At 38.8% G+C, this 16,057-nt stretch overlaps 1 protein-coding gene across 3 annotated transcripts; it reads right to left on the bottom strand.

Moving 5' to 3' along the window:
- Window positions 1–2,430: 2,430 nt before the first annotated feature.
- Window positions 2,431–16,005, bottom strand: eed (embryonic ectoderm development). Of its 3 annotated transcripts, none has more exons than XR_014530340.1 (12): window positions 15,822–16,005; window positions 11,290–11,442; window positions 11,025–11,117; window positions 9,652–9,717; window positions 7,776–7,901; window positions 7,412–7,493; window positions 7,244–7,335; window positions 6,953–7,086; window positions 5,962–6,067; window positions 4,656–5,530; window positions 2,891–4,597; window positions 2,431–2,761 (listed from the first exon to the last, which is right to left on the bottom strand). XR_014530340.1 is itself a non-coding variant. In XM_083521946.1 (12 exons), the coding sequence occupies exons 1-12, from the start codon at window positions 15,972–15,974 to the stop codon at window positions 2,635–2,637; spliced, it is 1,365 nt and encodes a 454-aa protein (XP_083378072.1). In that variant the 5' UTR covers window positions 15,975–16,003; the 3' UTR covers window positions 2,431–2,634. The 3 variants fall into 3 exon arrangements, 1 of the variants encoding a protein (XP_083378072.1); XR_014530341.1 differs by having other exon boundaries at window positions 2,891–4,602; window positions 4,663–5,530; XM_083521946.1 differs by having other exon boundaries at window positions 2,891–2,964; window positions 5,372–5,530; window positions 15,822–16,003.
- Between the last annotated feature and the right edge of the window lie 52 nt (window positions 16,006–16,057).

The following is a 16,057-nucleotide window of genomic DNA, read 5'->3' as shown; positions in this document are numbered from 1 at the left end:
ACTCTAACATAAACATACACTACTGGAGCAGCACAACCATAAGAAATGCTATGAAATGATGAAAATAGACTATTATTAATAATTTAATGTTTTTTTCATGGAAGAAATATTAAAAACGTAAGTTAGTAAGTCTGTTTGGGACAGCAGAGAAGGCCTTGATGGCCCTGACAAGCTTTCAAAGACTTACTATCTTACTATTGCATACTATTACAGACATATTTTATGAGTTGCTCAGTAGCTCCTAGTTTTATAACCACAAATGGCTGTGAAAGACTGTAGAAAGAAAATTACTCATAATCTTCCATTCCAGTGCTCATGTTAGTTCTCTCTCTCCAGTGTTCCGTATTGTTTAAAGATTTATGATCACACTCTTGATGTCACCCAAATGAGGATGGGTTCCCCTTTTAAGTCTGGTCCCTCTCAAGGTTTCTTCCTCATAACATCTGAGTGAGTTTTTCATTGCTACAGTCGCCATGGCTGCTCATCAGGGATAAATACACACCATTCACCTTAACTGTTAATTTCTGTAAAGCTGCTTTGAGACAATCATACAAAAAAAAAACAATAAAACAAAAAAACTTATTTTATACTGTAAATTTTAATAATGCAAATAAGCACCTATAAGTGGATTAAGTCTTTCGATTTTATGTTAAACTGTTGTTAGTGGTGGTTTCTTTGTGACTGAGGGTCAATTCAAATCCATTAACAAAAACAATATAAGTACACTTTATAACCTATATACAGTATTTCAGGATACTATTCTTGAAAAGACAGAACTGGTTTTAACTTATACTTATTTTAATAGTCAGTATTTACTGCTTAATAATCTAAACAATTAATTTAATATCCACTATTTCATCCATGTTTAAAAATGTTCAAGCGATATTCAGCTTGTGGATTTTAACCGACCACAAATCAGAGGATTTACACAGCAGGACGTTGTTTTCTTGTCATTATATTGGAACAGTATAATACAAAATCAGAAGAAATAATACCCAATAATATATTCTCTATTCATCAGACATGGCAACGAATCAGTTTTACTGAAATTGGAATGGAGATTCCTAGTATGTAAATCAAATGCCTAGTATTTGCAAGAAAAATGTCCTTGATGCAGAATAAGGAAATTTCCTTGAAAGGAACTGGTCATTCTCTTCATTTTGGAGTCTGGGGATGGTTCCATATGAACAGTCTATATATCCATGAAGTTACTGAGCTACTCAAGAGCTATATCTAAGCCCCCCATCACCAAACACCACACCTCAACAATGATGAATGTGTAATAAATGTACATTCGGTGCCACCCAGACAACAATGGGTTCCCTTTTCTGTCTGGTTTCTTTCTGTGTTTCTTCCTCAAACTCATCTCAGGAAGTTATTCCTTGCCACTTGTTCGCTCACTCGGGATAAACTTAAAATTATAAGAAACAAACGTATAGGCACTGAACTTATACATTCTTTTATACAACTTTATCTCTGCAAAGATGGTGTATTGATCGAAGCGCCATATAAATAAAACTAAATTTAAATGAATGGTCTTCAGAATGATGCTGGATTATAGGATTGTAAAAGATTACACTTTGAATATTATAAAGCGAATGTCCAATATTAGCCTCATAGCAAGAATGATCACAGCAGCAGTCCTTGTGTACGAGTCTACAGGAAACAAGTAAGGTTCTTACTAAAGATAAACTTGGGGCATATTATCAGTATTTACAGAGGGTTTCACCCCAGCAGTAGAAGGGAAAAGAAAAATGCAAATCTGAGAGCAAAAATAGAGCATGAGGATGAATCAGGCTGGTCCAGAGAGTGAGGAACCATAGCGGGTGTAGCATCACATCAGTGAAGCAGGAGATATTGTCAAGAAATTAGCTTTCTGAATGGATTTATATTCACTGGCCTTATTAAATTTTTATTTGTATAGCACTTTAAACTTTGAACATTGTCTCAAAGCAGCTTTACACAGATAAAATACAATCGTATTCAATCTTTCTTACGTTTAAGTTTTTCCCTAATGAGCGAGCCGATGGCGACTATGGCAGGGAAAAACTCCCTGAGACGGCATATGGAAAAAACCTTGAGAGGAACCAGACCTCATCTGGGTGGCACTAATGTTATGTCATGCCTGATCAGTGCATCTTGTGTAATTAACTTCATCACCATTTGTTTGCAGCAAAAATGTATATATAAAAAATTATTTTATAAAAAATAAAAAAGTTCAGTGGTTAAGGCATCGGACTCTGGATTGGTAGGTCACACCAAGGCACCTCCAAGCTTTCTCTGTTGGGCCCATGAGCAAGGCCCTTAACCCTCAACTGCCCAGTTGTATGTTGCTCGGGATAAGGGTGTCTGCTGAACGTCATAAATTTAAACATGCCGTTTTAGAATCGCTCGGACAGATCGGTCCTAAAAAAAAAAAAAAACGAGGTAAACAAGTAAAAATAGGTTTTATTAAAGACAGAAAAGGTAACAAAAGAAGAACAAAAAAGCAGACACATCTGAGGTAAGCAACTTCCAAAGCTTAAGCTAATAAGCATCCATAGTCCAGGTTGCTCAGGCATGCAGAACGCAGCCTGTGCTGAGCGCTTGTTTCTAGCGGTCCGGGGAAAGAAAGCATGAGGGTATGGATAACCATCAACGTAGCCTGTCCCAGCGCCAGATAGACGCATCGTCGCACACCGCTATGAGAATACTGCTGTCTCTGCTGAAGCTCGTCTGCCTGATGGCCGAAGTGCATTTAGGTAGCGTGAGAGTGGTGCACCTGTAGAGTGAACAAAGTGACCATCAGTGCTACAGTCAGATAGTATAGTCAGCACTATGAGTATAAGAGTAGCGGCTTGCATTAAAACGAACAGTTCTAGCATGTGAGGTAGGCGTAGATCGGTCTTACTTTGCTTTATGAGGATCTTCGACCTCCAGGTCCCACACGTACAGTTTCCCAACCTGATTTCCCAAAGCCAGCATCTGCAGCAATAAAAAAAATACACCAACATAAATACATAGAAAATAACACTGCTTCACTAACTTTATTATAAGAGGCTTTCACACTGGAAGTTTAGTCCGAAACTGAGCATAGTTTGCATTAAAAAGGCTGATACGCAGACTGGAAAAAGCCCCATTGTACAGATCATAGATTACATGTAGGAGGTGGTTTGAGTTTGGTTGCACTTGAATTTGTCATTATTTTGTGAATTGTCTCATTATTTTTGTAATCGTAAACGGCTATGCACGTGTTCAAGACATGTAAAACCCTGTTGTACAAGCAACCTATAGTACGAGCAAACGGAGATACGAGCAACCTTGTTCGTAAAATTTTACCCTATTTCACGAGCAAATTTCGAAAGCACGAGGAAACCCACGCTGCCGCTTCCCCGTTTTCGGGAGAGGGTAGCATCAGTCGCTCTCGTTGATGACATATCACTCGGTCGCTCTCGTTGTTCAGTGCAGCAAAAACTTCACTTTTTTTAGTTTAATATTTTTATTTCACTAGAAATCTTGAAAAAATGTCTCCCAAGAAAATCAGTGATGGTGCTGTGAAAACGAAAGTTAATAGAATTACCATGGAAACCGAGGAGGTTACGAGCGTGGTGCGCGTCTCAACCGCAATCAACCACTATCACACGAGTAAGTGTTAAATTATGTTTACATTACAGTAATTTGCGGTGTATTTGTTTGTTAAAATAGGCTACAAATACTTTTTAAGTGCAGAAATAAGCGATCGGATGAGATCTCGGAACGGATTAAATCGCTTTTACATTCATTCCTATGGGGAAATCAGTTCGAACGTATGAGCAAATGGACACACGAGCAATTTTCAAGAACGCATTATGCTCGTACAACGGGGTTTTACTGTACCACAACTCAAAACAAAGCACATCTAATGAATTTCACCATGCAACCCACATATACACAGGCGTCATTCACTCTGCGGCACATAACCCCATGAAACTAATAAACATTTATTTAAAAATATGGGAAACACAAACGGGGTGCATAAGAATCCAGTGCACTAACTATCGCACTTTAATTCAAACTGCAGCAAACATGCCCAGAATAAAACCAGCCTGAAACCAGCTGTTAGAAATCTCTCTGCTACTCCTGTAACAAAATTAATTGCCGACTTTTACTAAAGCACCAACACTGGACACTTTCTAAATTACAAAATATTGTGAAAAATGTAAAATAAATACAAAAAAAAAAAAAAAAAAAAGCTGAGACAAGGCCATGTTTTCCAGTGAGTATAATCTGTATACCCCTGGGAACTGAGGAGGACCAGTTGCTGGAGTCAGTTCATTGGAGTCTAGTTGCTCAACAGTCCTGGGTCTTCTTTGCTTTATTTTTTTTGTTTCATGATTCAGCAAATGTATTAAAATGGTGAAAGGTCTGGACTGCAGCAGGTCGCTTAAGCACATGGACTCTTCAACTACAAAGCCATGCTGTTGTAATAGTCGCAGTATGCAGTTTTACTGTCTTGTTAAAATATGCAAAGCCTTTCACCATATTAGGCGGCTTTCCAGATGTGCAAGTTCCACAGGCACTAACGCACACCATACAATCAGAGCTGCATGTTAGCTAGATAGCAAGCCAGATGGACCCCCTACACTTTGGTTTGTTGCAGATTGGTGAAAATCTTCCCATCTTTACCTCAGAGAGACTCTGCACCGAGACAGACACTGTTTTTACCCAGTTTTTACTCAATCCTGTTACTGATCTGTTGCCATTGAACCGACTTAACACTTACACAACACTTACTTTTCCAACCTTTTGTTGCCCTGCCCCAATTTTTTTTTTTTTTAAGACACAAGTACCTGTAAAAGGATTGTTCTATAATATAACCTGGTGATTTGCAATAAATTTAGAGCTGCTTTTAGAAAGTTATTCAACCAGATTTGAACAAGCAGATTGAAAAAAATAAATAAATAAAATCACATTTTGCTATTATCAATTCTATGAAATATTATATACCTGAATAAATGTAGACAAAAACGTTTATACACAATTCGAATTTTCTTCACATTAAAAATAGTACAGTGGCTCACATCATTCCCAATTGATCAAATACAAAAATATTTGAGGAAGCCATTTTGAGGTTCTCTCTGTAAAACCAGGGACAAAGTACTTTCTATCTATATATCTCCCTATATAATTACTCATATGTCAGTGTAAACCCAGTGTACTACACGTTAGTGCTGTATTCAATTCTAAAATTTGCGTTTGTATTTTGTGGTCAGTGTTTGATTGGGAATTTGGTAATGTGGAAATTGTTTATGAATTCACTCTCCTGCCTCAAATAGCACTCTATACTGTAAGTCCACATAGTAAACTGTGAATCAATGTACACTGGTGAATTGGTTGTGCATTTTGTGAGCACCTTTTGCCAGAAGTCCATGGAGAAGCGCATGTACCAGATGTCACACTGACTGTAGTCAAAGCGGCCCAGAATGGTCACGTTAGACTCGCTGGGCTTGATGTGGTCAACATCATCCTCCATCTTCCCAGGTTTCCAGCACACGATGGCATTTTCACAGGACTAAGACATAGAAAGTGATCGAGTACAGACAATTTATTGAATAATTCAACTTCCTGAATTAAATATAAAAAAATAACTCTTGTTCAGTCCCAAACAAGTCCTTTGCTGTGACTAGGGCAAAACGGTGGAGAATTTCCAGTAAATTTTGGAAAGTAAAAAAATATATATATATTTGTAAAAAAATATTCCAAGTTGGAAACTTTAGGAATTCATGGGATTTATTTAGAAATTTGGGGAAAATGATCTAAACTGCATCATATACAAACATTTTGTTCGGTCTAAAGCTGACATGCATGCAAACTAATACAGATGAAAAAATAAATGTCTTTGCCTTTGCTTTAACTGTAAGTAGACTTTGTTACATAATAGGTTACATACATATACATATATTACGGAGGAACCCTAGCTGTGAACCCCGCGATGTTGTGTACCTTTGAAAGAATTAAATCCCCGAGCCAGCGCACACAATCTACGTAGTTTCTGTGGATGTCCCGTGTGGAGAAATCTGGAAAGTGAATCTTTTGAGACACAAAAGGCCTGAAGAGGGGAAAACAAATTATATAAAAATTTGGCATTTTATAAACAAAAGTTTGTGGACACCTGACCATTACATTCATATGTGCTTTCTAAAAATCCCACCTCACATTAGCTCCCTATTTGCTGGTATAATAACCTCCACTCTTCTGGGAAGAAGTTCCAGTAGATTTTGGAGTTCGCTTGTGCAGGTTTGTGCTAATTCAGTCACAAGGGTGTTAATAAAGTCCAGCAATGATGTAGGTGAGATGAGGAGGCCTGGGGTGCAGTCAGTGTTCACATTCATCCTAGAGGTGTTTAACAGGGTTGTGGTCAAAGCTCTATAAGAGGCCACTCAAGATCTTTTAGTCCAAACCAGAGTTGTCTTTGTGCACAGCGTCTTTGTTATGCTGGAACAGGTTTTGGTCTCCTAGTTCGTTTAATGGTACCACATCCAATGCGATTACGTGCCTCCAACTTTGTGCTAACAGTTTGGAAAAGGACCACAGATGGCTGGAAAAGGTCAGGTGTCCCAATACTTCAGTGTAGAGTTCAAAATTTCATAGTCCATAACGTAACAAAATGGCAATTAATTTACAAAACATGCTCAACATTTCTTTGTAGACCAATCCAGAGGTCATCTACACTGACTTCAGGTCTTGTTTCCTGTTCAAATCTACAGTATCATGATCCGGCCATGATGACGATTTCAACACAATGGCATGTTTAAAGTCTATCTAAAAAAAAAATGAAGATAAAAAGGTAAGCATCTTTCCTTTTTTGATTTTTTTTATTATTTGCTAAAAGTGCTCATTTCCACGGTGTATGTAAACCTTTCAGCAAAATGTGTGGTGGCCCCATAAAATATTTTTCACAATACTTTGCCCTACAAAGTCTAACTGGCTTTACCTGTTGGTCTTGCTGGGGTTGTACTCATAAGATCCTCGTATTGCTTTTTGCATCCTCTCTGAATTTATTCTCCACAGCTTCAGAGAGTGGTCCATTCCACAAGACATGATCTTCTCACCAAGTAGGTCAAAGTCCTATAATCCACAGGATCGTATCATAAGGCTGCATTCCAATGGGAATATTTATCTTTAGACGTTAGACAATGTAGACACGCCTTACTGGTTCATTTGTAATTTATAACTTATTACACAATTTCAATTTAGACAGTATTGTTACAGATTTCAAACTTACCGCACTCAAGACCTCGTCCCGATGGCCCTCCACACCTCCGAAAATGGCTACGAGCGTATCCGTCTGGATGTTCCACAGGCGTAACGCGTGGTCTGAACAGCGACAGTTGAAATGTTAATTATGCATTTGAGTAATGGTTCATACAAGAGTATTTAATATGTTCTTTACCTTTGCTCACTGACAGGAGGAGGTTGGGATCTCTCGGGTGAAACTTCAGCTCGTTGATTGCGTTTCCGTGTCCAACGTAATGCTGCAAGTTGGGAAATAATCGAGTTATTTGTATGGACTTTCTGGGACGTACAATTTCGTAATTCGTATGATTCCGTGTAGTACGTATTTGCAGTCATGCATTTTACTGAAATGTACATTGCCCTCATCTTATATTGGTCACAATGATTACAGTTCAGACATCATACAGGAGGATGGTGTGGGAAGGAGAAAAAAAAAAAAAAAGAGCTCATGCGTTATCATATAATAACCCCATAGTGCACATGGAGTGAAAATGATTACATACGGAAAAAAAATAACTTACTTTAACACATTGCATAGTAATGTGGTTGATGATGCGGATGATGCCACGGGATCCAGCCACTGCCAACAGAGGGTGGCTGGTGATAGTGTCAAACGTCCAAGCGCAGGTGTAGAAGTTCTCATCTGCCTGTGCAGTCGTTAAGAAGCAATTAAATGCACTCAAATACTTTACAAATAACCAAGGAACGAGCTAAAAGGTCCCCCCCCCCCCCCCACACACAATGCCAGCTATTGTACCAGAGATGTGAAGAGAAGGTTGTTAAAAGTTGTAGAACCTTAAATATTAATGATATTGGCCATAATTTGTTTGGATTCTGCTTCACAATTCAATTTAACTGCTAGAATATTTCGAACATAAACGTAAACGAAGGGAAAGCTGAACAAATCAAAAGTTGAGGTAAATTATTAAAAACAACAATGTACTTAAAGGTTCATTATCTCCTCAAAATCTCTAGATTTGGCCAAAATTTGTTGAGATTGTCAATGTCTGGGGAAAATCATCTATTACATATGAGAAACTTCATAACAGCTTCAGGAAGCACGGGTTAATTTGCAATGACATTATCTTGAAAAATTCACCGCTAGAATGCCAAAGGTCTGCAAAAGGTGGTTTGAAGAAAAGATTGTTTCCTTGGCCTTGCGTTTGGGATCATCGTCTTGATGAAACGTCCACCCTCTTTTCATTTTCAGCTTTCCGGGAGATGGCAGCAGATTTTTATCCAGAATGTCCCGGTACATTTCTCCATTCATCCTGCCTTCAATAATATAAAGTCTGCCAGTACCCCTTGCTGAAAAGCAGCCCCAAACCATGATGCTTCCACCCCCAAACTTAACTGTTGGTATGGTGTTCTTGGGGTGGTGGGCAGTGCCATTTCTTCTCCAAACATGGTGTGTAGGAAAGTTCAATTTTGCTTTCATCTGACCATACTGTAGTCTCCCAATATTCCACAGGCTTCTCCAAATGATCTTTTGCAAACTTTAACCGAGCCTCAACATGCTTTTTGTTCAGCAACAGAGTCTTGCGTGGTGAGCGTGCATGAATGCCGTGGCGGTTCAGTGCATTGCTTATAGTTTTCTTTGAAACAACAGTACCTGCTGATGCAAGGTCTTCCTGAAGTTCTGCCCAAGTGGTTATTGGCGAACTCTCCTGATTATTCTTTAGACTCCTCGGACAGGAATCTTACGTGGAGCACTTGATCGTGGCCGGTTTATGGTGAACTGATGCTCTTTCCATTTCCGGATAATGGCCCCCACAGTGCTCACAGGAACATTCAGCATTCTGAAAATGCGCCTATAACCATTCCCATCAAAATGCTTTTCAACGATAAGATTACGAAGATCTTGAGAGTTCTTTGCTTTTACCCATCATGAAGTCTTTCCTGAGTGCCTCCTGGGTAATGAGAAGCCTTTATATGCCATTAATTAAGACTAAAGCAACTGATATGAATTTCAGGTGATCTCCTGGCTTTCTATGCCATTTTGCACTTTATCTTCATGTGTTCAACACTTATTCCCTGTGTCATTTCACTTTATTTATTATGACTCAACTTGTATACTTAAATGTTCTGATTTCTTTTTATAAATTCAATATTTGGCTTGATGGCTACATCTGGTGGAAATTTTGTGTCAATCGCCCACTTAGAAATCCCCTTACTGATAAAAATGCTGATGTGTCAAATACTTATTTTCCCTGCTGTATATAGAAGATCTAAGTGGTTGTTGAGGAGCTCCTTTGATTATTGCGTTGTGAGAACACTTAAATGATATATGGTGTAGCGTCGTATTAGTTTTGACTCCTAGGGATTTGAACCATCGATAAAAAAAAAAAAAATTGATAGACAAAAAAAGAAAAAAGAGAAAAAGTGAGACAAGGATACATCTGCATCCACATAAGACTGCAGTAGTCGGATTTCTCCATGGGAATGACATTCATATAAGGTGACCTAAGAGAAAATAACAGTACAATTAATCATTCATTCACGGGTTTCTGCAGGTTTCATTAAATCAAATTTAAGACTTTTTTAATACCAATAAGAATGAAACTTAAAACTGATATCACATCATCAAAAACACACAAATACGCTGTTAACAACTCTACTTAACCAAGCCTGGAATTCATTTATTTTCAAGTCAAGTATCTCAAACTTTGGACTTCCCTGTAGCTAAAAAAACAACAAAAAAACTACATTTTCTCAAAAGAGATTTGCGCTAATAACAGGAAGCTGATTGGCTCTTGTATGCATCTCATTTGTAGTTGTAATACAGAGAATTATATTTGGACTGGCCAAAGTAAGAACTACAAAACCATGGAAACAAACAAACCAAAAACATTCTGAAGGAGCATTTTAACAAGCCTTTTATTAAGACTTTTCAAGACCTAAAAGTTTGATGTCTAAATTTGGCTAGTTTTTCTTTTTACTTTTTAAAACCCTTTAGAAACCCTGATTAATAAATTCATGGTTTCAGGATGTTCCTACTAACTGAATTCTAAGCTTAAATATAGTACAGGTCTTACAATCTGCTCAGTCAGAGTATTTAATTAGGCGTTAAGCCATTATTTTTATGGGGGCACTGCTTTTTCCCAGAAACCCTTTTCCAACATAAAGAGGCCAACATGCTTCAAAACAGAAATATAAACCATTTTTCTTGGCCTTTTTTTTAAGCAATCGATTATTCTAGCGATTAGTCCATCAATTAAGTGCATTTTCTTTATTAAAGCCTCTTAAGATAAACCAGTAATTTGTATCCTTTTTAGAAACTAATTACACTTTTATTGCTGAAACTGCCTACAAGTATATCTGTCAAAAATAAACCCATTTGGTGCATTTAATTGCCATATCACACCAAAAAACAACAAAAAAAAATAATTATATATATATATATATATATATATATATATATATATATATATATATATATATATATATATATATATATATATATATATATATATATAAATAAATAAAAATCATTAAAAAGATCAATCAATTTCAAATCACTTTAAAAACGGTAACCGCACTGTACTGGGATTTCTTTATGTTTTCATTTGAGATGATCCCAAACTTTGGAAACTTTCTGTTGTGTTCTTTGGCCTGAATCTTCTCCTCGTCTTGTGTGTTTATCTGTCCAGGGGTCTCGTTGCTCCTTTATCAAAGAGACCCTTGGACACGCAAGACGCTGCACTTTCCACGCAAAAGTTGTGATTTGTAAACAAAAACAAACTTGACTGGAGAAATCTGGATCCACTCACTCGGTTGCTTCCCACTGTGGCGAAGACAAGGGGGTCTCCCTCCTTACTGTGCCAATTGAACTGGACACCAAATAAAGGCTGGCCATGGTCTTCCTAGAGGGAATAAAAACAACTTACAATTAAGAGAGGTTTCATCATGCCACCTAATCTCTCTAAGAGAAAACATTTTCATTATCTTAAATGTCTAGTTTTAGAGAAAAAGGAAGTAGTGAAATATTACATAAAGCCCAGTGTCACTGAAAAAGACATGCTGCTACTTTCTTACCCTCAGGCTGTTAACACACTTGAAGGTGTATTTGCATTTCTTCGACTTCCACTTGCCCTTGCCCCAGCTCTTCCTGCCGGGGGCGCTGGCCGTGTTGGTAGGGGTGTCTGGGCGCTCCGCGTTCGTTCCGCTCTCAACGCTAACAGCGTCGTCCTAAAACATAGCGACATGTTCATGATTGATGTATAATCAAAAATGGCTTGATGCACTGATTACATTTGGCAGTAAATCCAGCATCTATCCAGTAATAAACACAAACACTAATTCTAGGCTTTTTTTTTAAAGCTCGGAGCGATTGTGTAGCTCAGAACATGGAAATATTTGGATCAGTACCATGTATGATACACTATTCAAAACTCAAATGTCGACAATGGCATGGTTGGACCACAAAAAGGGATTTGGGGTCATCAAACGGTTGAGGCTCTGGATTTCCATTTGGGAGGTCGGTGGTTTAAGCCCCAACACCGCCATGTTGGTAATATGTGAAGAATAAATTTCAACATGCTGTAATGTACATGTGACTCTTCTCAACTGTAGACACAGCCAAGTATTTACAGCAACCAAGCACTTGAAATAGACTTCAGCTAAACTGACCAGTGTGTAAAAAAAGAAATAATTCACGGTATATGTTTCTAAAAAATCTAGTCTAGCATGGCTTTTGGAGCAGGTCCTGTTGTTATGCCTTGTTTTGTCTTCCAATAACTGAAATAGAGAAAAACAGACTTTCGCTGAACAGTTGTGAGGTGAGGACATGGTTAAAGATGCATTTAGTTTCGAAACAGAAGTCTCATGATTTTCATTACCCTCTGATCATATTTATGAATTGCTCTAAACCAGGGGTTACAAACTTATTCACAGTGGGCCAAAATTAAAAACTGGGACGAAATCATGGGCCAAACTCATTATTTATTGAAAAAATGACTGCATGTTTTCCGTCTCTAATGTTGAACCGTATCATATGGAAATAAACTTTAGTTTTGCATAAACATTAAATCTGGAACAACCAAAGTTTAATATTATAAACACATGAGAAATTAAATTTGAAATAAAACACACATCAGTGGTTTCTTATTATGTCTCTCTCTCTCTCTCTCTCTCTCTCTTTCTCTCTCTCTCTCCTTTCAAATTCCTTTATAATGTAAATCATTTTTCACTCGCCAACAACAAAACCAAAAATAATAATAATTTCCTTCAATTAAAAAAATCTATCTTTCAGCCATAGTGCCATTTCTCTCCGTAGTGAATCACTATATCTATCCTGGCACCAGAACACTTTCGCTGTGGTTAGAACGGCACAACAGCGTCGATACTTCTTGAGGAGATTTCAGCCAGCTGATACAGCTGCATCCTAACAACTCCATCACAGTGTTTTTTCCATCTACCATCTCCCTACTAAATTCTACCCTGCACCACTAGGACACCGATGACTCACTGATTTCACTGCCAGAAATCATCATGCAGTTCTGCTTCAACATGTAGATCATCTAGATCGTCAGACAGCTGCGCAAAGTCTTCTTCAGCACATCCTAAAGATTCTCAATGGGGTTAAGGTCTGGATTCTGATGAATCCTGGCATATGCCCATGCCATTAGAGAAGAGAAAATGTATTGATGGAATAACCTGGTCATTCAGTATATTCAGGTAGTCGGCTGACCTCATTCTTTGGGCACATAATGTTGCTGAACCTCACCAACTGCAGCAACCTCAGATCATAGCACCGCCCCCACAGGCTTGTACGGTGGGCACTAGGCATAATCAGTTGCATCAGTTCATCCGCCTCTCTTTTTACCCTGATGCTCCAATCACTCTGGAACAGGGTAAATCTGGACTCATCGGACCACATGACTTTCTTCCATTGCTCCAGAGTCCAATCATTATGCTCCCTAGCAAATTAAAGCCTTTTTTTTCCAAAATTAGCCACACTGATAAGTGGTTTTGTGAAGGCTACACAGCTATTCAGTCCCAATCCCTTGAGTTCCCTTCCTATTGTGCGTGTGGAAATGTTTTACTTTCACTATTAAACACAGCCGCGATTTCTACTGTTGTTTTGTTACGATTTGATTTCATTAAACATTAAAGTGATCACAATCATTCAAGATTTTTTCCGACCACATTTCTTCCTCTAAGATGTTGGTTTCCCCACTATCCTTCCAGTTGGACAGTTTTTAACCTAATTCTAGACGTTTCAGCGATCTCCTTAGAGGTTTTCTCAGCTTGATGCATGCTGGTAATTGAACCCTTCTGAAACAGATTAACATCTTTTCCACTGCCACAGAATGTGTTTAAGAAATGAGAAGTTGCTCACTGCATCATTTCGGGTTAAATAACAATGATCATGTTCATGTTTTTGTCTCCTTGACAAAACCATACAAATTTGGTGTGTTGAGTACAATTCTCTCATACTGACCACTGGATCTTCAACATGGAACCTCATGGTAAAGAGTCTCTGAGGATTTGTGAATTAGAATTGCTGCTCTCCACAAAGATGCTCAGGCTATAAGAAGATCAGTAACACCCTGAAACTGAGTTACAGTACAGTGCTCAGGGTCATACAGAGGTTTTCCAAGACTGGTTCCACTTGGTACCGATCTCACAAGGGTCCATTAAAGAAGTTGAGTCCTCGTGTTGTGCGTCAGGTGCAAAAGGTTCAGCAAAACAGACGTGTCAGTGTTGCAGCATTGCTTTAGAGTTTGCAGAAGCAGAAGGTTCGCTTGTCAGTGCTCAGACCGTACGCCAAACACTGCAACAAGTTGGTTTGCATCTCCATCGTCCCAGAAGGAGCCTCTTCGGAAGTTGGCTTACAAGAAACCCTACAAAAAGTTTGCTGAAGACGACCTGTCCAAGAGCATGAATTACTGGAACCATGTCCTGTGGTAAACTTGTTTGGATCAGATGGTGTCCAGCATGTGTGGCGACACCCTGGTGAGGAGAACCAAGAAAATTGTGTCTTGCCTACAGTCAAGGATGGTGGTGGTAGCATTATGGTCTGGGGCTGCATGAATGCTGATGGTACTGGGGAGCTGCGGTTTATTGAGGGGAAACATTGATTCCAACACGTACTGTGACATTCTGAAGGAGAACATGATGCCCTCAATTCAGAAAATTAGCCTAATGGCAGTTTTACAACGTACTAACGACCCCAAACACACCGCCAAGATGACAACTGCATTGCTGAGGAAGCTGAAGGTGAATGTGATGGAGTGGCCAAGTATTTCTCCAGACATGAACACTAGAACCTGTTGGGAACTCAAGCAGAAGGTGGAGAACCGCCATGTGTGTAACATCCAGCAGCTCTGTGATGTCATTATGGAGGAGTGGAAGAGGATCCCAGCAACAACCTGTGCAACTCTGGTGAATTTCATACCCAGGAGGATTAAGGCAGTGCTGGATAACAATAATGTTCACACAAAATATTGACACTTTGGAAGTTTTGACATTTTCACAGGTATTTAGACAATAATGGACAGTAAATCTGTACTGATATACAAGCTGCACATTGACTCCTCTAAAATAAGTTTCATTTCTATAGTATCGTCTCTTGAGAAAATCTAATTCTAAAGAAACCGTTGCACTCAAATATTTACACAGTGTATGACTTTTATAGCATTCTACATTCAATGTAGGTATCTCAAACTCTAAATTTATATATTATATATACATCCCAGATTTCTCTACATATATTGTGCCTTGGGGGACATGGTAGCTAAGGTTCTGGGTTACTGACCAGAAGATCATGGGTTCAAGCCCCAGTATTGCCAAGCTTTCACCCTTGGACTCTTGAGAAAGGCCCTGACCTTGAATGGCTGATTTTGCGTTCTGACCCCAGCTTCTTAACATCCCTAGGACAAGGATTTCATGGTGTCAATGTTTCTTTTATAGATCATATTTATGGTTATTTGTTTTACTTTCTCAACAGCTGCAGCACATTTTTCACTGCTCAGAGCCTTTATATTCATTTGTTGTACATATATTTTCATATTTGTGCGCAATTGTCAGTTTGCTATCCATCAGTCCACCTATCAGATCTTTTAGAGGAGTGATCAGTAAGATCAGCACTTCTGCCTATAAACACACACACACACACACACACACACACACACATCAGACATGATATTGCATGCAGTGCAACCACAAAGCACATGGAGTGAAATCAATGCGTCTCGGTTTTGTAACCATATTGAGTTAGTAATGGAAGAAATGACCTGAAATACCATTAGGAGGCATCAAAACAAACAAACAAACGCAGACCATTGTCCACCACGCAGCTCAGCTAGCAAGCTAGTATCTCCTTACAGTCAATAAAGCACCCTGGACTCTCAGGAGACCAAAACCATACGAAGATTTAAAACGTAATTAAGAGAAAAAAAAAACATGTGACATTCAGGATAAAGACACGGCCATGCTGCAGGTCCTCGTTCTTCTAAAACGCGCCATGTAAACTTTCCTACACACCACAATGGAGCTCGGAAAACCCAGCATTAGAACCAGCCCCGGCGTTAAAACAGTTTTTAAAAAATACACACTTCGCTTACATTTTCATCCCCTGAGAGGTCAGGGTTGCTGTTTTCATCGCTGCTTAGTTTCTGCTTTTTAGCCGGCATGATGTCGTTTCCCGCCTCGGCATGAGCCTCGGACATCTTCCCCCTCATCCTCCGCGGCCTCGCTGCAGGAAAGCAGGCGCGCATTGTCGCAAAAATGAGTTGCCGGATAACTTCCTAATACACACGCACTCCGTGTATTAGTGCACTACGTAAGGCACAAGAATCAC

The sequence above is a fragment of the Silurus aristotelis genome, assembly GCF_946808225.1.
Source record: "Silurus aristotelis genome assembly, chromosome: 20".
Taxonomy (NCBI): domain Eukaryota; kingdom Metazoa; phylum Chordata; class Actinopteri; order Siluriformes; family Siluridae; genus Silurus; species Silurus aristotelis.
This window is presented reverse-complemented; position numbering and strand designations above follow the sequence as displayed.